Source organism: Sorghum bicolor, chromosome 9 (assembly GCF_000003195.3).
Source record: "Sorghum bicolor cultivar BTx623 chromosome 9, Sorghum_bicolor_NCBIv3, whole genome shotgun sequence".
Taxonomy (NCBI): Eukaryota; Viridiplantae; Streptophyta; class Magnoliopsida; order Poales; family Poaceae; genus Sorghum; species Sorghum bicolor.
This window is the reverse complement of record NC_012878.2, coordinates 10,654,121-10,676,773: the sequence shown is the minus strand read 5'-3', so window position 1 is coordinate 10,676,773 and position 22,653 is coordinate 10,654,121. Positions and strand designations below refer to the sequence as shown.

The following is a 22,653-nucleotide window of genomic DNA, read 5'->3' as shown; positions in this document are numbered from 1 at the left end:
CAACTCCTAGCTTGATGCAATTGGATCTTATTTGATCACTCTCTCAAACTTCAAAAGTCAGAGCTAGCCAACCTACCACCTCTTGAGGGAGTGTATCATGGTATAAATTGATGCCACTTCCACGATCATAGTAGCAGTAGGCCATGCCATGGATAACACTCGGTGTAACCTCAAGGATGATAGAGTACGAACACCTTCGAAGGGTTCAACACCCACAGTCTACATAGAGATGACCAGATAGCAACGGGTCTGACTCTTAAGGCAAATCAATTAGCTCGAGATGAGAACAGAGAGCTTAGATGCCAGCAAGAAGACCTCGAGGGATGACTCAAGAGTTGAGACCACGACAAAGACCTTCAAAGGAAAGGTAGAGAAGAACAGAACCATCATGCATGGAGGCGAGAGCATCTGAGATGATCCTTTAGCAAGCTAGAATCTAGCAGCGACCATCCATATTCTTGATGATATGCCTGAGCTGTGATCTATCAAGTGTGCCTTTTGGTCCACAAGCTACAAGCCCTAATGCAGAATATGGTGAAGCAGTTGCACGAGAGCAGCCAAATAAACATGGTCCCATGCCACATGAAGCTATCATCAATGACACAAAGCTTCGCCCTAGTGCAACTCAACGACATGACCGTCGTCACATGAAGGGACATGCAACCATTAACTTGCTCCCCCAAATCCTCTAGATGAACCTGTCCACCATCAGATGGGGAGCAACAAATATGCGCAAGATACCATTAACACATGACATTGAGAATATGACGACCTCAACCGCGAACATTGCAGAAGGGAGCATGCAACTAACAACTATGACACCATTAAAGATGGTTATCGAACACCTCCTCAGGACTTTCCAAATCATGATGGCCATGAAGCCACACTGAAGAATAGCTGCCAAAACCCAAGGACATATAGAATCACACTCCAAAAAACAACTGGCCATGTGCCCGCTGTTTATGGTCACTAAACCCCATATTCGACCATCAATATCTCTACAAAAGAGTAATGAACATAGCATGCCCATGTCATTTATTTTTCTTTAAAATAAATTCCATACCATATTATTTGGAGAACTAATCTTCACCGGAGATATTGAGCAAAAGATGACAAAATGAGCCCACAAGGTGGTCGCCCAAGCCTATGTGGGGTCGGTTGACCTATAGGGTTACCCCATGGACCTCAATCCCTACCAATCCAAAGAAACACAGCTCTAGAATGTCATCACCATTATTGGTCTGATGTTGGTTCAAGATCTATGGACGAAATGGATGATCACATGGATCCATGGACACTATTTCCATGTCGATTCTCCAAACATGACCAAATTGTGTACACTACATGGATTTCACCAGAGGGGCCACCCTGTAGAAGATGGAGTGCCCCACCTGTCATGAGCAATTGGCTAACCTAAGGAATGGTTGCTCGAACCTCCTGGATGATCCACTGCCTCAACTTTGGACACATACAAAGAAACACAATTTCCATCAATCTCTGTGGTGCTTGATGAGGCCATTTGATCCAAGGGTGGAGAGGTGGTGCCACATGATTCATGGGCCCACTTTTGCCTTCACTTTCCCCATAGAAATAGAGGCTCACTCCTCACTTGTAATCAAGCAAGCAAGCAACTACACATGTCTTTTCTTCATTTATCTTAGATAGTAGTAGTAGTAGTGTAGTTGGTAGTTAGAGTGAGTGTGAGCTTAGCAATCCTAGTCTTCAAGATGAAGCTCTTGTATCCTTTGTTTTGTAAGTATGTTGAGTCTTTATTTATATATCTTCTCTACTTTATTTTATTGCCTCAGTAATGTTGTTACTCTCTAACTTCATAGTCGTAGTAGTAATACCTTTGGTTGTGTGCTATACTTAGTTGTATATTCTTGGCTACCGTTTAACAAAAAAAATCATTCCTACTAAGCCAAATGTCCTATCAAATTTCTACATCTTTTATCAAGAATAAAGATCTAAGATTTTGATAGATCAAAATCCTTCAGTGGTTTAAATCGATATCCGAGCATCTTTTTTGGTTTGCTGCTCCGCAAGACGGAGCGTCATAGGGGGAGTGAGAGAATGGAGTGGCCTTTGGCAATGTCAAAATTAATTTCCACCTATTTGTGTATTTACTAATCAGTCCACTAGTTTCTTTTATTCCACTCGATGTTCCTTTTTCATTCACTTCCAATACTATACAGAGGAAAAATTTCAAAAATTTGCATATAGACAAAGAAAAAAATTATCATAACTCTAGAGGTTGAATGCCTAAAATTCTATCACTACAAGTTTTCCTTAATCTAAAAGAATCACTCAACACTTATCCTTTGGTTGTGGAAAGAAGACATGGGCTTTTGAGCATCTCCAATCCTATCAGACTCCGAAATACCAGTAACCCTTTTGTACTTATTTGGCAGGGTGCAATCCTTTACTTTGAACTCTAGATTTTTGCTGCCTTATATTTCTCTCGAAGACAGGCAAGCGCACAGATATAACTCATTATATGTCTCTCTGACTCTCTCTCCCTCGCACACAGACACACATAGTACATGCACAAATGGGCAACATGCTCCCATGCTTGGTCCAAGCCAGCAGCAGTATCATGCCCCGCATAAACACCAAACAATGGTCTCGCTCCATGAAATTCCTCTCAGGAACCCTCCACCGCACCAAGAAGCGGCCCCATTGCAGCAACAGGGTGGCCAAAGCAGCTGCCAGAAGGGAGACGACGTCGCCGTCGGCACCAGATGACCAAGCCACCTCAAGAACAAGAAGCAGAGGAGCTCCCAGCAGGAACGGCCACAACCGGCGTGTCGTCAGAGTCAAGGTCATCCTAACCAGGGCGGAGGCCGCGCGGCTCATGTCCCTCACCACGCACGGCGACAGGACCGCCGAGGAGGTGGTGGCCGAGTTCAAAAGGTCGCAGCAGACCACCAGCTCCAAAGCCTCCGCTGCCCAATTAGTCATCAGCGAGCTCAAGAGGATGGAGGCACAGGCACTCATCGCCCGTGCTGATACCTCTGCATCAGTGTTGGCGGCGTGGCGGCCGGTGCTAGAGAGCATCCCCGAGCAGTGGTAGTAGTTTCTCATATACACATCATGAATACCATTCATTCGCACGTGTGCATTGTTCTTCATTCATCAGTCATCAGTGTCCTTGATGTTCCTGTGAATCGTTTTAGGTTAGTTCGTATCATTTAAATTCACTATTATCCATATGTACACAATTGTATGTTTATATATTTCAAAGATGTAAAAACGAAATGAATTCTCTCTTCTATAATCTACATCGATTCTGCAAAAAAAAAAATGTACAATAATATGCTTCTCTAGGGTTCTGATTAGAAGGTTGCTCCTTATGCAGTTATGCTTATCTTTTGAAATTATCAAATACTTTCTTTGGCTTTTTAGCGTCACCAACTACTCACTATGGCTTGGTGTGCACAGGTGATGTCAGATATCACTTAGCTAGCTAACACTGAATTCTTCTTTGTGCAAACTAAACTGTAACTTAAGCGAGAGGTTTGTACGTATTGGTTGGCTAAGAGGAATCTCGTCTTGTCCTATAGCTTAGTGCCGTGGTTCAGTGGTGGTCGAACAAGGGTCAACTAAGACGATTAGTGCTAATGTTGTTTAGGAAACGATCATTTTTCTTGGTATTGCGCAGAGCAAGTTATTATATGATAGTTTTCTATGCAGAAAAGATAATGTTAGGTTAGAGTTCCCTTATATTATTTATATACTTGTTTGAAGTATGGAGAGATGTAATTGTTAATTTACTACTGCATCCATAAACAAATATAATGGATTATGGCTATGTACCAAGAATCCCTTATATTTGTGGTCCCTGGTAATATAAATATTAGATATATGATAGAACCCCAAGGTAATAAGAGCTCACGCAAGCACTGGGGTAGTATATGTTACTATCCTACACCGTCCAATCTCAACAATATGAACAAATTGGTTTTGAGTACAATCTGTAGAAGAATTGGAAAGAACAAGGTATGCGAAATAGGGGATCAGAGGTAGCAAGAAAGAACAGAAAGGAGTTCTTGGGAGGTAGATCGAAGAGACATTATGGTGTTATGGTACTATTTGATTTCTTTTTAGCAACGTTATGGTATTATTTGATGCCCTCCCCCTTCTCTAATCTCCCACTTGGCAGCCCGGTCCGTGATATATAGGCCTATTTGGCATCCCAGTCCATGACATTATTCCCTACCACTTGAAATTCAGCTTGCCCTCAAGCTACAGACATGAACTCCACCTATATCCCAAGGACATTGTAGATTGAAGTCTTAACTGAACTTCTGCACATTATGGCGGAGCACTTTTGCACTGTATTGCATCTTTTTCATTGTGATGCACCATATTTTCTTTATATAATGAAAAAAGTTCCAATTTATCCCTTTTCAAGAAGAGAAATCAGACCAAATTATTACACACTGAGGCGCACACACTACCTAAACTCAAGCAAATTTTACCAAAGGACTCCATATTAAAATTGTCACACCCATATTTTAAGAACAAAATAGGATGCATAAAAGACTCATACGTGCCCCAGAAACAGAAACAGTCGCACATATAAGTAGACAAATCTCAAATGTACCATTGCAGTGTTTATTACATAGCGGAACATAATAAATCACATAGTCTTATACATAAATGATAGCATGAAGTAAACAACGCTCTCGACGGAAGCTCCACACAGGGACAACATTGACTGGTTGACTCCAAGCCTAGTACTCATAACGGTAGTCCTCATTCCAAGCATCATCATTATCATAACCTGGGGTGTTGGGAAATTGCAAGAGTGAGCACATATCGTACTCAACAAGTATAACCAGGGGTTCATGAGGCTCAAACAGCTGACACTGGTTTGACTGCATAGCTTTTAATAGTGGATAGCATGTTTAATCATTGGATAGCAGATATCAAGGTAGCATAAATAATCCCATAACCACATGATCAATGTATACAAGAATTAAGAATAACACATATAAACAACATAATAAACCATCATTTATCATCCACGTTCATCAGTGTCCGTCTATTCCGTCAGTTTTCCGGGCCGTCCGTATCCGTGGGCACGGCTAGTATACCAGATTTAACACTCTGCAGAGGTTGCACATCTTTACCCATGAGTCATGATTTACCCTTTCGCCCGAGGCCCGTCGACCTCTTAACCCACTACCAAGGAAGGTCGGCAGGGATCACTATGAAGCCTTTCAAAAGTTCGTCTAACATGTTAGGGGCCGCAAGGTTTCCTTCGCGAGCAGATATAGATACTCCCCTTCCGAATGGTACAATGACGCGCAGCCTATACACATAGGGACAGGGCTCGCACTATACCCATGTCGGTTCAGCCCCTCTAGCGCCCTTTCGGGTAACCTCTAACAAGCTAGAAAAGATCTTCATACTGAGTTAAAGCCAGAGCCATTATAGCCCTTATGGTTGCACTGTTGTCCCGGTTATCACTTACAGATAAATCATCAAGTGGCTAAAAAGTCATTTTTATCATTTATTACTTAACATTAATATAGTCACAGGATCATGGTCACAGAATTAAAACCCAAATGCTATACTTGCCTTGATCAAAGCTCTCCTGAGGCTGCTGGTCTTCAAAGGCTTGGTCTTGATCACCAACGTACAGCTCACCGACTATTCCCAAACATCAATCAACAACACGCAATCCAATGTAGACAATCATACACGAAGCAGACAAACTATAATTAGAACAATACACCAAACAATGGTAAAAAAAGTATAAAAGTTTATAAAAATGTTCTACGCAGCGCTATGATCATACAAACGTAAAGTTCACGAAAATCGGAATTAAAACGGAGAAGTTATGCATTTTCTAAGATTTCCATAGAGAAGTAATTATTTAAATGCTACTGCAGAATTAAAAAGTTTCAAAACAGTAAAATAATACTTCTAACATGTAGAGCTCGTGAATACGAATCTAACGGAATTTGAATGGACCAAAACGGAGTTAAAACGAATATTTTATAAGCAAAACAGTTTCAGTGGCAATTCTGTGAATTCTGGAAAGCGTATTTTAACTTAACCGACAGGAATACGTTTTCGGGATTTGAAAAGCGCAAACCAAAAGATACGTCTTGGACCGCGGGTTCAATACCCAAGAATCCCACACACTCTTTAGTAAGATGCGCAGTGAACCGGTATCTTCTATTTTCACGCGTTGATCTATGAACCGACGGCCGAGATTGACCCAGGAGCCGCAGGCGACGGGCCGGCCGCCGGGAAGGAGCTCCGGCGCGGTGGCGCCATGAAAGGGCAAGCCGAGCTCACCGGCGAACGCGGTTTGGCCGTCTCCGAGCACCAAACCTCGAGCCGAGACTACGGGGAGGTGGAGAAACGCCTCGCGAACTCACCTAGATGGTTTATTCACGCCGAAGAGGGGCAGAGAGGGCTCGCGACGTGCGGGGCTTGCTTCCACTCGGCGAGATCCGAAACTCCAAGACGGGGGCGGCTAAGGCTTCGGAAGGTGTACGTCAAACAAAAAGGGGGTCGCGACGGGATCTTAGGGCATTTATAGGGAGCTTAGCGCACATGTTTGCAAGGAAATCTCGGGTTCCCGGTATCGTACAGCGCGGTTCCGAAACGAAGAAGAAGATGGAACACGCTGACGTGCGGGCCCCAATTGTCGGTCAAAGAAAGAAGAGGGAGGTGAGGCCAGGCGCACGGGGGAGCAGCTGGGCCGAGCGCAAAGAGGGAGGAGGGGAAAGGACTGCTGGGCTTCGGCCACTGGCCCAGGCCGAAGTCAGGGCTGTGTCCTTCTCCTTTTTTTTTTCTAATTTCTTTTCTGTTTTTATTTTTCCAAAGGTCTTTCAATAATAGTTTTGAGTTCTTTTAATTTTCAAAACACACAGCACAAAGTAAACCATGGCCAGCATGAATGCACAATTACATTTACTAAACTTATGATGAATTTTTAGTTACAACAGAAATTATTTATTCACTAAATTAAATGCTCACAATAATACTTAAATAAATCAAATTAAATCCTATTATTTGAAAATCAAATTTTGGGTGTTACAAAAATCCAATTCTGAAAAATAAACGGACATCCATGGGTCATGAAGAACCGCATTGCTGCCAATTCCAAAGTGTAGCAAGCTTGGATGAATAGCTCTTTGTCGTCATCACATCACTGCAACTGCGTCCAGAACTGAAGCCATGTCCCTTGAATAAGACCTGCAAAAAAAAATTGGCTTGTGCTTGTCAAAAATAGGCTCATTTCTTGTCAACCAAAGCACTCAACAAAATGTTGCTGCCCCAATAAGAAGTGTTTATATTTTTTACCTCCTTGGTTGGACATTGAACATATCAATTATTTTAAGTGGTATCTTCATCTGCCAAATCTGTTGTGTAAGCCTAAACTCCAGTATTGACAAAAAATTTATACTTCGATCTAACTATAAAGGAATCATTTTTATGTAAAGACCAAATTATGTTGTCCCTTCCTTCGAGTAAGTTAATGTTCATAATTCTAGAAACAAGACTATGCCATTCCAGTATAGTCACCATCTGCCAACATGATATAGTAAACCTAAAACTAGTTGTCCATCTTCAAGATATTGAACTAGTTTTCTTTACATTTGTCATATATGTTTATCTAGTTTTCCTTTTAGACAATGCAAAACTCTGGCCTCAGTCTTCTTCAAAAAGAGGCATCAGTCCAAAGTTAAACAAATACACCCACTTTAAATCAAACGCTTACCACAATTCCACATTATTATTGTTGCAGAAAAAAATGAAAGACCATCCATTGGATGCGAAGAACTCTATGGAGCAGAATTCTAAGACTCGACACGTCTCAATCATCCAATGTTTGCAATCATCTATGAGCTACAATATAACTCAGAATTGAAGCCAGTACATACCCCTCTGAGTAGAACCTGTAAAAGCACTTGTTGGGTGGCATTTATTCACTCCACCAGCACTTTGGATACCCATACTGCATGAAACAAATTAGTACTAGTTAATAGTTGATGTCAAGACTGCAAAACAATGATTGAGACAAAACATAGCATTACTTATTTCGGTCTTATTGTGACATCTAAACTCAAGAACATCAAGGTTAGAATAAACGATAGCTGGATCTCTGCATTCATAGAGGGGTGGTTTTTCAAGCCTTGTTGAGGTGACCACATTCTTTCTCCTCCTGCGTCAGTGTGTGAAACCACTCCACAACTTATCAGGGCCATCGATCCATCGAAAGAAATAGCACGCCTCGCAATCCTATGGATCATAATACCACCGTGAATAGCTCACGATATTACAATACACAATAAAAGCAAATTAATAACATAAGACCAAGCTCACTTACCTGGTAATCACGCAGGGTTTGACACAGTCACACATAAGCATGGTTAATTCTAGAGGGACTGGCGCATCTTTTCATGACATCTCATAATAAAGCTCTTCGAGACGACCCCTCTTTTCACACTTGTCCCTATGCATTGAGTAGTCTCTCATCTATGCAAACAAAAAACTAATAAGGACATCCACTTAAAATTACAGCCAAGAACATATAATAAGCATTTTCTCTTTTCTACAACATTAAACAACTAACCCTAATCCACAAGCAACAACTAACTTAGGGTTCTAATCATAACTTAGCAAACCAAACAAAGTTACTATACCACACAAACATACATTTGAGGGCTATAATCATTCTAAACATACATTTTGTAAAATACAACAACACACCAACCCTAGCCTATTGTCCTAAAGATAAACCACAAAAATGCAACCGAATCTAACCAGATAGAATGAAAAAGGGGAAAGAGGATTACCTAGGGGAAGTGTCCGCAAGCTTGATCTGGCCTCCCTAGAGATGATTTTTTTAGAGTCCCTAGAGATGAAATTAGGGTTTAGGCTTCATAGGGAGAGAGGGGGAGAGAAAGAACAACACTAACCAAGGAGGGAATTGAATGGAGGAGCTGAAGAAGAAGAGGGTCGATGCACAGCCTTAAGTGCTGAGACCTCAGTGATGGATCAAGCATCCTAGAAGCAGTACATAGAAGCAGTACATCAAGTTGCTGTCCACTTATGTGCCTTGGCATTAACTAAGCTCACACTGAGGTACATGGGTCCCAGTGCTGCTATGGCTCCTACTACCGTACTCGTTGTTGACGTGGCAAGGCGTCAGCGTTATCTGACAACATGCCGAGCCTAATACCTCGACGTGGTATCCTAAGACGCCAAGCTTCAGATCCATTTTTAGAGTAAGTTTTGCTATCTATTTGTAAAAAAGTTTATAAAAGGACCAAAATACAAAATTTTCATCTTCCTGAACAACAAGCAAGCCGCCAGCCACGAATAAACAAGGGTCGCCTCCTGCCCATCTCGGCAACAAGTAGGACTTCTCCATCACTAAAATAATTAGACTATTTCCTCTAACACTTCTCTAGAATATTCAGACTTAGAAACCTTGTGGCCTTCCGTAGAATAACCTTTTCTCCCAAATAGTACAATCCCTCTATGCTATCCTTTGGTTTATCCTAGTGACTTGATTTCCTTCCTCTCTATTAAATGCAATTATTCCTTGATGACAAATGAAATTGTATTTCATCCATACCCTGAGTCATTGTTGTAGTCTCATGTTTCTGGTTCAAGGATGTATTAATAACAATAGGAAAATTTTGACACACGACACTAAAAATGACCTAGATTTGCTAGTGGACACTTTGCTTCTTGTTAAATTTGCTGGTGGGCAGTGCATCCAATAAAATATTTATTTTTAGAGCAGAGAGAAGACTAGTGAAATGTCATTTTTGTCCTTCCCACTTTCTTCTTCCTCTCTATCCCTTTATTTTTTTCTATGGAGGCAGCGCCCATGGCCAGGAAGGCTATGCGCCACTGCATGCACCTCGTCAAATTCCACTCCCAACCTCATGGGGCAGCCCATTAACAATGGTGTTGGCCCTTGTGGGGCACTCGACGCCATGCTACCGGCGAAGCCCACACAGGTTGCCTCGTCCTTCTTGCCACTGCACATCAGCCCATGGCGGTGGTCACTGTCAGCGGTAGCAGCAGCCCCGAGGTTAGGTCCCAGGCACCGACGGGCATGAGTTTGGCTGAATCCCGATGGCGAGTGGCTAGCGGCAGCCAGTGCAGCCTCTTCTGGAAGCAAGAAAGGTCGAGGCGCATCTACAACATGCGTCTAGGCCCCTTGATAGGGTATCAATGATTGATGACAAATGTTAATTACTATGGCTAATGTGTATTTTGCAAAGGCATTAGAATGTTAGGTCATGGTAATATCAGTCAATGGGCAATATGGTTTTCATGCCCCATATTGATGGAAATCGTTTCGGTCTTCAAAGGTTCGATGATAAGGTTAAGTACCGCCAGTTCCAAGCGTCAAAGGAGTTGAGCAACATGTCAGATTAGTCGTTAGGACTTTATTTTACCTTTGATCATACTATTAAGGGGGGTGCAAATGGGTAACTTGACCTAGGTGATTCTAATGGTTTAGGTATGGTGCACACTTGTCAAACTTAGCACTAGGTAGCTATTATTTGGCCCTAAGATTGACCAAAGTCGAAAGCATTCACAAAGAAGTTGAATTAGATGTGAACCGAGAAGTTTCTATTGCATCGGACACTAAAGAAGTGAGTGTCAAAGAGCACTTGATCCTTGCACGGATTAAGGGGGAGCTACACCCTTATGCAGGTGCTATAGCGAGAACTAGTGGGGAGTAGCAACTTTTTGATACCTCAAAAAAACATCATCGTGTTCCTTGCCCTTTACTTTCAAGCAATTTACATTCAAGGATTTCAATTCTTGCAATCTACTTTCCTAGAATTGTCATGCTAGAATAGGAATTGAAATCTAGGGTGCAAAACTTTTACTCCGGTAGAATTAATAGGAACACACTTAGGCACCAAGGGGTGAAATAGGCTAGTAGGTTCAGTTACCGCATTAATTTTTAGAATTAGCCCAATTCACCTCTCTTCCTCTTGGGCATCTTAATCCTTTCAATGCGCAGTAGACTCCAGCATTTTACATGCACGGTGACTGGAGGTGGGCGTGTAGGCATGGTCATGTGGGTTTGTGAGAGGTGGATCAAGACCAAGGTGCACACGTCTACGACGTGCCCAAGTGCTGGCGACGACGCCCGCACGCTTGCCTCCTGCTTGCTTGCTGAAAGAGACAATGAGCGGGGGGCGAGGAGAAAAGGGAAAGGGGAAGAAGAAAGAAGCAAAAGCAAAAATGACATTTCACCGCTCTCTTCTCTCCTCAAAAGCTACAAATGAATATTTTAAGCATGATATCCACTAGTAAATTTGATAAGAAGCAAAGTGTCCACAAGTAAATTGTCCCGTGACAAGTTTTGTAGTATTAGTATACATAAATTAATTTTATTTTAATATTTGACAATAATAGTGTTGTAGTGCAACAGTATCTAATTATAAGATTATTTTTGTGCCGGTGTACTACAATCTCGAATTAAATTATTCAAATAAAATATTTATTTGTGAGTCGTATATATCTTTATTTTATTATCTTGTTGTACCATTTCAAAGGAAATACCACAAATGCCCTTCTGCCATATTATTCATGTATCTTGAAATATTGGTATCTTTTTAGCTGTGGATCTATTTTAAAGTGATTATCGCACCCATGAGTTTGTAGGGATATGTAATAAAATTATATGCTTTGCCTCTGCTATTCATGATTGGAAGGAAAATGGACCCTACGGATCATTAAGTTTGATTTTGGAGTTTGGATTTGGGCAAAGAGGTGATTTGGATGATCAACACCTCAAGCAAGACATGAGAAGATGACATGTTGAAGACTTACAAGTGTTGCTAGATGTTCAAACACACAAGATTAAAGAAGCTCGAACAAAGACATCTGAAGAAAAGGAGTAAAATAGAGGTTGTTGTGGAGCACCAGATATGCCTGATGCTAAATAGAAATATCACCGAACAAAGCGTGTGCACTGTTCATAGGAGCTACAACTGCAGCGCCGGATCTATCTGGTGCATGGAGCTAAGGAGCACTGGACTACACGGTGCCAGCCAGTGACAAGGGTGCGAGACTCACTGGACATGTCTGATGACAACACCAAACGAAGCATCAGTATATTCCACTAGAGAGGGTTGCAATGTGAGGACTAAGCTACAACACATAAGATATGTTCGGTGATACACTAGACATGAATAATTGTTGACACCAAAAGTGGCAAACGGATATACCACAAGCGTACGGTAGTCAGTGTAGCTTTCACCATGAGTATTCCAGGTATCATAATTTTCACGGGGAACGTGAAGTGAAGTAACTAGGCTTCTAATCGATAGGGGATAATCAAAAGGGTAAAGGTTGGGTAAGAGAGGTCAATCTAGCTCTAATATCTGGTTCTAGTATTCTAGGTAAGGTGAGGTTCGTAAACCTCCTCCCGTACCTAGGGGCAGTGAGCGAGAAGGTAAATCGCATTAAGAGCTATACAACTCCGCCCTACCTAAGTGGTCACTAGTGCAGCCTTGCTTTCACCTAGGTTAACTTGCCTACAACACGATACAAGGAACTTTGCGCCTAACGAGGCCTATCACGCTTGCGTTAGGTGTCTTGCAGTGCGACAAGCAGCCTACACTGGTGCAATATAGCCTAGACACCACGTCTACACTAATCGCACTACTCTAGGCAAGGCCAATGCTTCAAGTAATCTACCTTAAGTAGAACAGCATACCAAGTATAGGATTTATAACTAGAACACTAATACCAGAACAATAAAGACTAGAAAGACTCGGATGAAGAACTTACAAGAATCTCTCGCATCCGCTGAGGCGCTCCTCGAAGAAGACTCCCGATAGGCCGGGACTCCTCCTTGGAACTCCTCACTCTCGTCCCTCTATTCTTGCTATAAGCTACTAAAGTAGTCTTCTTCCTAATGATACATGCCTATAAGTGTAGAACTAGGGGGTATTTATTGTAGGGAGACGGAGTGGGGGCTACTCTAGCGCCACGTCAGTGATCCGCGTGACCTCCGCCATGCACCGTTGGATCAAACCGACCTTAGAACCGACCTTGGATGGATGGTGTGGATGATCATCATGTGGATAGCATGCTTGAGTCGGTGGGGGGCCAACCGACCTAGTGGGGCTCCACCAGGGGATCGGCCGATCCCCCTATGGAGGGTGGGCCTAGCCAATGTTTGTTGGCTAGAGTCCCCACCTGTCATAGAGTGCAGCTCCACTTCTGGTTTTCCTTGGTCGTGTCGGTTGATTTTCGGTGGGCCCATGGATCCATGTGTTTTTCATGCTGGACTTTAGATGGATGGCTCCTTAGGATCTGAGGGTGGAGAACAGCTGTAGAGGACTTCTCCTGGATCGTGGCAAGGTGTCACACCCTGGTCCCACAGGGGAGGGCTCGGCCGATCCCCCCTGTGTGGGTCTAGGGTGTCAGCCCTTGCTTGTCCTTCTTAGCTTGCTCTGAAGATGATGTTGATGCTCTTGAACTTGTGTTTCTCTATCATCTTCATTCTTCCTCATTCATGCTCATAGATCATGGAAATTTCTTGTTAAAACCTACAACCAAATAATGACATGTATATGTGGAACCAAGTTAATTTGCACCTATGTCACTACTTGTTTGATTGATATTTCCCCCAATGTGGGACAAATGTTGACGGTTTTGCTAGGTAAAAACATGTCATAATTACCGTCAACAATAATACTCTAATAGTCAACAACGACTAGCTACTAGAAGAGGCACCAGATCTATCTAGTGACCCCATCGGACATGCATGTCCAGTGATTACGCAGAAAGCTACTATAGGTTCCAATGACTAGTTTCTTGGTTGGGGGCTATATGTAGCCCCTTGGCTGGCCATTTGAGTGTGTATGGAGCTCAAGGAAGTGTTGTATGAGTTGATTCTCATCTCTAGTTGTTTTAGCCACCAAAGTGCTTAGTGTTTTATATGGTGATTAGCATAGGTGTTTTGTGAAGTGCTTAGGTTAAGTAGACCACCACTTAGGCCTTGTTTAGTTCACCCCAAAAACCAAAAAAAATTCAAGATTCTCTATCACATTAAATCTTGTGGCACATGCATGGAGTATTAAATATAGACAAAAACAAAAACTAATTACACAGTTTGCCTATAAATCATGAGATGAATCTTTTGAGCCTAGTTAGTCCATGATTGGACAATAATTACCAAATAAAAATGAAAGTGCTACAGTACCCAAAACCAAAAAAAATAGAACTAAACAAGGCCTTATGCGCTTGCTCTAGATTTAGGTATACTATTTAGTGATGTTTCAATGCATCTTAGCACTCGATGCTTGAGTGCACCATTTTTGTTCGGAGGGGCTTGCATTCTTGTGAGATCATGGCAACCGCGTTTGTGGTGTGGTTGCCATTGATGTACTAGAGGGAACAAAGCCCATGACATTTTGGTCAAAAGCTCAAAATTAAAAACGATAGGGACTGGTCCTAGAGAAGCTATCTCAAAGCTCGACTTCCATGCGAGAAGGCTTAGGAGATATCTATGGAGTTATCTGATCGGAAGCTTGGCCCTTGCAAGGGCTTCCTTGCGAGATGCTCCAACCATAACTCTTTTATGATAGACATAGCAACACACCAAGCAAGACCTTAGTTGCACATCCATATAGATTCTTTTATTGCATAGGTTTTGACTAGGTGGAAATTAGAGGCTTTAGTTTAGATGTAGATTTTAGAAAGCCTAGTTCACTCCCCCTCTTACCCATCACAGTCCCTTCAAGTGTATCAGAGTCGATTGGATCAATTTGGACCTTTTGTTGACACCGTTTTTGGACATGTACCCAGGATCGGTAGAGTATAGATCGGCAATGTAGGGTAACAGTAACTGGTCTGCAAGGGAGTTGCCGATGAGGGTGGTTGCCGATGAAGGGACAGCTGAATGTGACTAAGTCCATGAGTGGTGACGTGTTCATGCCGATGATCAGTGTTAGCCTTTGTCGATAGCTACGATGAGGAGTCTGCCGATGACTCGGAAGGAGAACATGAAGGTTGTCGATTGGTCCATGGTGGTGTCCTAGTTTGTCACGGGAGGATAGTTTTGTGCTTTCCTTAGTTATTTAAATCGTTTTGTATACGGATTCTGTTTATTGGAATTCGAGTCCTAGTCGTGTCTGATTGTAGCTCTTTGAGCAGGGTATAAATGTAGACCCTAGTGCCTTGTAATGAAAAATCTATCAATCAATCAAATACAAGTTTTTACTCATATTCCAGCATCTACTTTTTCGACGACTTCGTCATATTTTCCTTTTCATTACGAGTTCTTAGGAGTTCATCGACTTAAGCTCGGTGTATTCTTGAGTTCCGCGTGAATACCTCTTGGCCGTGGCATCCGGGCGCATCGCTGTTGTCGGGACCAAAGTATTCGAGTTATCACCTTTGCCGATAGTAAGGTCAAATCAGCTGGCACGCCTTAACGTTTGAATCGGGTATTAGCCCTTTGTGTTTGCAGATCAGCTTTTGCATCAACACATCTTTTGGCACGCCCAGTGGGACTTGATTCAAGACCAAGATCGACATGGCGACTAGCGATTTTGACTTGGACAATGTCATCCCTGTGACGGAAGCTAATCTCAAGGATGAGCAGAAGCAAGCTCTTGCGAAGGCTATGGAGGATTACAAGCAACAATGTTTGAAGTCCTTCAGCGTAAACAGGAGTGGCGAGGTGATCTAGAAGGAAGCACTGCTGATGCCTCGGCAGGTTACTTTTGAAGCCAATCCTGGTAAACTTCAAGACATGGTTGATGGTGCTGTTAACCGTGCCTTGATCAATCAAGTTGGTGTGTTGTCCAATACGGTTTTCAATGCCGTGGTTAGAACTTTCAAAGAAGGACAGTTGCCACCAAATTATGTGGGCCCTTCTCATCATCAGCCAGGATCACCGGTGGTCACGGCTCCATCGGCTGTAGCGGCCGCTGCGGGCACAGAAACTACTGTTCCTCCAAGTACATTAGGAGTCACTAATGCGCAATCTACGCCGATGACAACCAATCCATCGACTTCAGATGAGCAGGTCAAGCTCGCTACAGATCTATTGGCATTGGCGATGTCGGGATCGGTCCCTCCTCCTAACTGGTGGGGTTATGGTATGCCTCCAGAGTTGACATTGAAGACACCTAGCATATCTCAGACGGCTGATGTGAGAGGCAAGGCTCCTATGGCATCGGCACCTCCAAATATGCCGATGAATCAGAGTCCCCAGTATACTACAACTACTACTGCAAGGCCTTACACTGGGAATTCTCAAGCTCCAACGTTCCAGATGCCTAATGCATCGGCAGATTCAGTGCCGATGCAACAGAGGTTTATGACTCAGTCAGGGTATATCAATTCAATGATGATGCCTGATTACCAGACGTCGGCAGGATCTATGCCGATGAATGCTAATAGTGGATGGCCTCGGTAGCAAGTCTTTCCACAAATGTCCCAACAGAATCATCAGGCTACAGGGTTTCAACAAGGCCAGATCTACCCTAGGTTCCAGAATCAAGGGTTGCCTAACCAGCCGATGAATCTTGGTCAGCAGTTTGGTGGTCAGACAATCAACCCCATGTTCCATGCAGATCGTGCGCCTCAACGACACATGGAAGTGTATCCGCAGGCACCAGATCCACAACCACCCTATCGGCAAGATGCCGATGCTTATTGGGCCGATAAGATTGCTGAAGTAATGAGGGACCAATTTGGGATAAAGCCCAAAGTCAACACTTACTCTTATCAGACACCGTATCCTCCTGCATACGATTTGATTCCACTTCCAAATCGGTATAAGGTACCAGATTTCACTAAATTTTCTGGACAGGATGACACGTCAACCATGGAGCATGTCAACAGGTTTGTCATCCAATGTGGGGAAGCTGCTAACAGGGATGAATTGAGGGTTCGTTTGTTTTCATCTTCTTTGTCTGGATCGGCAAATGACACCTTTTTGTTCCCAGTCCTTTTAGGTTCAAAGGGCTTAATATCCTGGTCGGAAATCCTCTGGACCAAGTGACTCAGGCTTTCAAATTCTTGAGAAGCATATTTATCCCTGATGTGTGGCAACAAACCCTAGAAATCCAAATCGGCTAGCTGCCGATCATCTAGAACCAGACTATAACATTTATTCTTGACCTCCCGCAACCTCTGCACAAAACTTTCAACCGATTCATCATTATGCTGTTTCAATCTGACCAAATCGGTAATCTTCTTCTCATGAACTCCAGAAAAGAAGTATTTGTGGAACCGCTTCTCTAGATTGGCCCAAGTAATCACCGAGTTGGGAGGTAACGAAATAAACAGGTAAAATTGATGAGGCGGCAAGCTCAGATTCTGATGAGGAACCAGTCATCGACTTGGCAGAATGGGTAAAGAACAAGAATCCGACGTCTTGCCCTTTCGAGCATAAGGAGCCAGAGAAGTTTTCATTTGATATTACCAAGGCCGATAGGATATTTGACTTTCTACTTCAGGGAGGCCAGATCAAGTTGTCGCCCAATCATGTGATTCCATCGGCTGAGGAGCTAAAGAAGATGAAATACTGCAAGTGGCATAATGCAACCTCTCACAGCACCAATGAGTGCAAAGTTTTTAGACAACAACTGCAATCGGCTATAGAATCTGGGAGAATCAAATTTGACAGCTCCAAAACTCAGAAGCCAATGAAGATTGATCAACATCCTTTCCCAACAAATATGCTGGATGCTAAGGGAAAGGCCAAGGTCCTGACATCAGAAGCAGCTGAAAGAGATGCATCGGTGGATCCTCAGCATCAGATCACTACTGCCAATGCAAAAAGAAAAGGCATGATCCAGGAGGGAACTAACTCAAGAAGGCCTCCCCGATCTGGTATTGTGATAACTCATAGAAGGCCTCGGGAAACTTGGCAGCAACGTGAAGATCGGTACCGACGCCAGCAAGAAAACTATCGTCGGGAAGAAGAAAGACACCGACAAGAGTGGAATCGGCATAAGGATCACTGGAACTGCCCGTTCTTTATCCATTGCTGGGAGCAGAACATCAAGTTGCCCACTGTTAGAGATTGCCCTGAGTGCAATGGTTATGATCGGTATGACAGATCCGATCGGCGCTATCACAATGATGATCGGCGATTTAATGGGCCGATTAGGGGGAGAGCGTCGGTTCATGATCGGTTGGGGGGCAGGCTCAGTGTGCATCACAGGCTTGGTGATCGTGTTGAGTATTTTCCCAGGAACCAGGAAGAGCTTGAAGAGATGGCTAATGCACGAGTTCCCGATGAATTCATATTTTGCAGGGACGCTAACACTTATCGGATGGAGTCAAGGGAGCATCGTCGTCCATCGGCTAGGCAGTCACCACTTCCCCCATGGTGTCCAGAGGGGTTGACTAAAACACAGAAAAGAAGACTGCAGCGCGAAAGACGATAAGAGTTAAGCAAGGGCGAGAATTCTGGCCAATCTGGGGATCAGCAACGATTAGATCCTAAAGGGAATGGGCCATCGGCAGATGTCAACATGGTATTTATGTTGCCAATGGGATTCCTTGCACCATCCAGCGATGATGAGGAGTTGGAGTTTTCCGACCAGATAGCTCAGTTGGCTCTAGATCCGATGACATCCATCTTTGAAAAGCCTGCCGACAATGAAAGGCAGCATCTTAAGGCTCTGTTTGTCAAAGGAAGGGTTGATGGTCAGCCAATGACAAAGATATTAATTGATGGTGGAGCCGCTATCAACATCATATCGTATGCAGTATATCGGAAGCTTGGAAAAGGGGATCAAGATTTGACCAAGACCGATATGATGTTGAAGGACTTCGAGGGAAACGTGTCTCCGGTTAAGGGAGCAATATGCGTTGAGTTGACCATCGGCAGCAAAACATTGCCGACAACTTTCTTCGTGATCAGTGGAAAAGGTGCTTATAACTTGCTGTTAGGGAGAGATTGGATTCATACCAATTGTTGCATCCCGTCTACAATGCACCAATGCTTGGTTCAGTGGGTAGTTGACAAGATTGAGATCGTCCCGGGAGATTCTTCTTATGTCATTGCATCGGCAGAAACAGATACCTATGAAAGAACTAGGTGTATATCGGGAGAAGTCTGGGAGAAGGAGTTCCTCAAGGTTGCCGACTATGAAATTCCACCGATCCAAGCAGTCAGTTCTGATGAAGGTTTTTAATGGATAGGTTCGCTGATGATGGAAAATTGGGCCAGGGATTCACATCGGCCGATGATTTGGTAGAAGTAGATATAGGTAGTGGTGATAAGCCTAGACCTACTTTTATTAGTGCTAAGTTAAATTCTGAGTGTAAGCAACAGTTAACTGATTTGTTAAAAGAGTATAAAGATTGCTTTGCTTGGGATTATACTGAGATGCCTGGTCTGGACCGATCAATTGTTGAACATCGGTTGCCTATCAAGTCTGGATTTCGGCCACATCAACAACCAGCTCGCCGATGTAATCCTAATATTCTTCCTGATATTAAGGCCGAAATAACCAAACTTATTGAAGCTAAATTTATTTGGCAGTGTCGGTATGCCGAGTGGATTTCCAATGTTGTTCCGGTTTACAAGAAAAATGGGAAGCTTCGGGTCTGCATTGATTTTAGAAATCTTAATAAAGCTACACCGATGGATGGCTACCCAATGCCAGTTGCCGATCTACTAGTTGATGCTGCGGCTGGACATCAGATCATCAGCTTTATGGATGGCAATGCAGGATACAATCAGATATTCATGGCTGCAGAGGATATTCCAAAGACTGCATTTAGATGTCCTGGTCATGTTGGGTTGTTTGAATGGATAGTCATGACCTTTGGCTTGAAAAATGCTGGTGCTACTTATCAGAGGGCTATGAATTTTATATTTCATGAGTTCATCGGCATGCTGGTGGAAATTTATATTGATGATGTGGTGGTTAAGTCTGGAGACTTTATAAAGCATCTTGCCGATTTGCGAAAGGTGTTAGAATGCACAAGGAAGCATGGTTTAAAGATGAATCCCAATAAGTGTGCATTTGGTGTATCGGCAGGACAATTCCTTGGTTTCATGGTGCATCAAAGGGGGATTGAAATTAGTCGGAGATCCATTGATGCTATCAACAAAATAGTTGCTCCTACCAACAAGACTGAGCTCCAATCCTTGATCGTCAAGGTAAATTTTATCAGGAGGTTTATATCTAATTTGTCTGGTAAAATTCGTGTTTTCAGTCCTTTACTTAAGCTGAAAGCCGATCAAGAGTTCGTCTGGGGGACAGAGCAACAATTGGCCTTAGATGAAATCAAGAATTATTTGGTAAATCCTCCAGTTCTGATTCCACCTCAATAAGGGAAGCCCTTCAGGTTGTATTTGTCTACCGATGGGGTGGTCATCGGTTCGGCTTTAATTCAAGAACTTGAAGGGAAGGAACGGGTGATTTATTATTTAAGCAGGAGATTAGTTGATGTTGAAACTAGGTATTCGGCCATTGAAAAGTTGTGTTTATGCCTATATTTCTCATGTACTAAATTGAGGCACTATCTACTATCGGCCGAATGCACTGTTATATGCAAAGATGATGTGGTTCGATATATGCTGTCTATGCCGATTATGAGTGGCAGGATCGGTAAGTGGATTTTGGCACTGTCGGAATTCGATTTGCGTTATGAATCGGCTAAAGCGGTTAAGGGATAGATTATGGCCGATTTTGTAACTCAACATTGCGGTACAGTGGAGACTTTGAAAATTGTGCCTTGGACGCTCTTCTTTGATGGATCCACGTGTAACCGGGGGGCAGGGATCGGCATAGTGTTAATTTCCCCTCGGGGAAGGAAGTATGAGTTCTCCTTGCCGATTGTTGCCACATCAACAAATAATCAGGCTGAGTATCAAGCTTTGATAAAGGGGTTGGAATTACTAAGGGAAGTTCATGCTGATGCTGTTGAAATCTTCAGGGATTCTATGCTGGTTATAAATCAATTGGCTGGAAGCTATGAATGCCGAAGTGAAGTCTTGATAACTTATCATGAAAGGAGTATGCAACTGTTAAAGGAATTCAAGGATTTCCGATTAGAGCATGTTCCTCGGTTGCATAATGAAGAAGCCAATCGGTTGGCTCAGTATGCCTCGGGATATCAGCCCATGATAAACGCAGTATCGGCAATCAGTGCCGATGATTGGAGAAAAGAAATCATTGATTACTTAAAGGATCCATCCAAAAAAGTTGAGAGACGTGTTCGGTTTCAAGCTACCAAGTATGTGCTCCTTGAAGATGAGTTATATTATCGAACTGTTGATGGGGTTCTTCTCAAGTGCTTAGGTGATGATGAGGCTAGAAGTTTGATGGGAGAGATCAATGAGAGAGTGTGTGGAGCACATCAGTCGGCATTTAAGATGAAGTGGATGATCCGGAGAAACGGGTATTATTGGCCGACTATACTTGAGGATTGCTTTAAGTATTTCAAAGGGTGTCAAGGATGTTAGAGGTTTGGCAATGTTCAAAGGGCACCCGCATCGGCCATGAATCCCATTATTAAACCTTGGTCATTCCGAGGATGGGCTATTGACTTGATCGGCCAGATTTATCCGCCATCCAGCAAGGGACATAAGTTTATCTTGGTTGCCACCGATTATTTCACCAAATGGGTTGAAGCTATTCCTTTAAAGAAAGTTACATCGGCCAATATGATCGATTTTGTGAAAGAGCATATTATTTACCGATTTGGAATTCCTCAAACAATTACTACCGATCAGGGTACTATGTTCACATCAGAGGAGTTTGATGAATTTGCAATCGGTATGGGAATTAAAGTATTAAACTCTTCTCCTTATTATGCTCAAGCTAATGGGCAGGCCAAAGCATCTAACAAAGGAATTATCAAGCTTATTAAACGAAAGATTGAAGAAAATCCTAGGAGGTGGCACACGTTGTTAAACGAAGCTTTATGGTTGTATCGGATGGCTTGTCATGGATCGACCAAGGTTTCACCTTATCAGTTGGTGTATGGGCATGATGCAGTATTACCCTGGGAAATTAAGACTAGGTCTAGGCGACTATCTTTTCAAGATCAATTGGCTGCCGATGATTATGCTACTTTGATGACAAACGAGTTGGATGATCTAGCAGGGCATCGGCTAAGGGCTCTGATGAGTATAGAAGAGAATAAGAAGAGAGTTGCCAGATGGTATGATAAGAAGGTGAAGGCTAAGGAGTTTGCCGATGGAGACTTAGTGTGGAAGCTAGTCTTATCGATTGGGACTAAAAGTTCAAAATTTGGGAAGTGGTCTCCCAATTGGGAGGGTCCCTATCGGATAAATCGATCTGCTCCTGGCAACTCCTATATCTTAGAAACTCTCGAAGGAGTTGAATTTCCCAGGGCATTAAATGGCAAATATCTAAAAAAATATTACCCCAGCATATAGGTCGATGCATAAAAGTTTAAATGCCGATAACATTCCTATCGGCTGGATTAAACTATGTCTGGGGGCCGGACTTGATGTTTTAAAAGGTGCCGATAACAGTCCTATCGGCTAGACCAAAACATTAGGAGTGTTCAAAAGAAAAGAGCAAATATGCCGCCGATGAAGAATTCAAATGTTTAACAAAGCCTAGATCATCGATATGGCACGCAGGCGCATCTGATTGGCTGCTTCTATCTCCTTTATGTCGTCATCGGCAG

At 42.9% G+C, this 22,653-nt stretch overlaps 1 protein-coding gene across 1 annotated transcript; it reads left to right on the top strand.

Annotated features, from left to right (window-relative positions):
- Window positions 2,535–3,203, top strand: LOC8065939. The gene has a single exon (XM_002440744.2). The coding sequence runs from the start codon at window positions 2,552–2,554 to the stop codon at window positions 3,071–3,073; it is 522 nt and encodes a 173-aa protein (XP_002440789.1). The 5' UTR covers window positions 2,535–2,551; the 3' UTR covers window positions 3,074–3,203.

What these genes read in the sequence shown, in the direction of transcription:
- LOC8065939 (XM_002440744.2), top strand. Translation starts at nt 2,552, where the DNA reads ATGGGCAACATGCTCCCATGCTTGGTCCAAGCCAGCAGCAGTATCATG.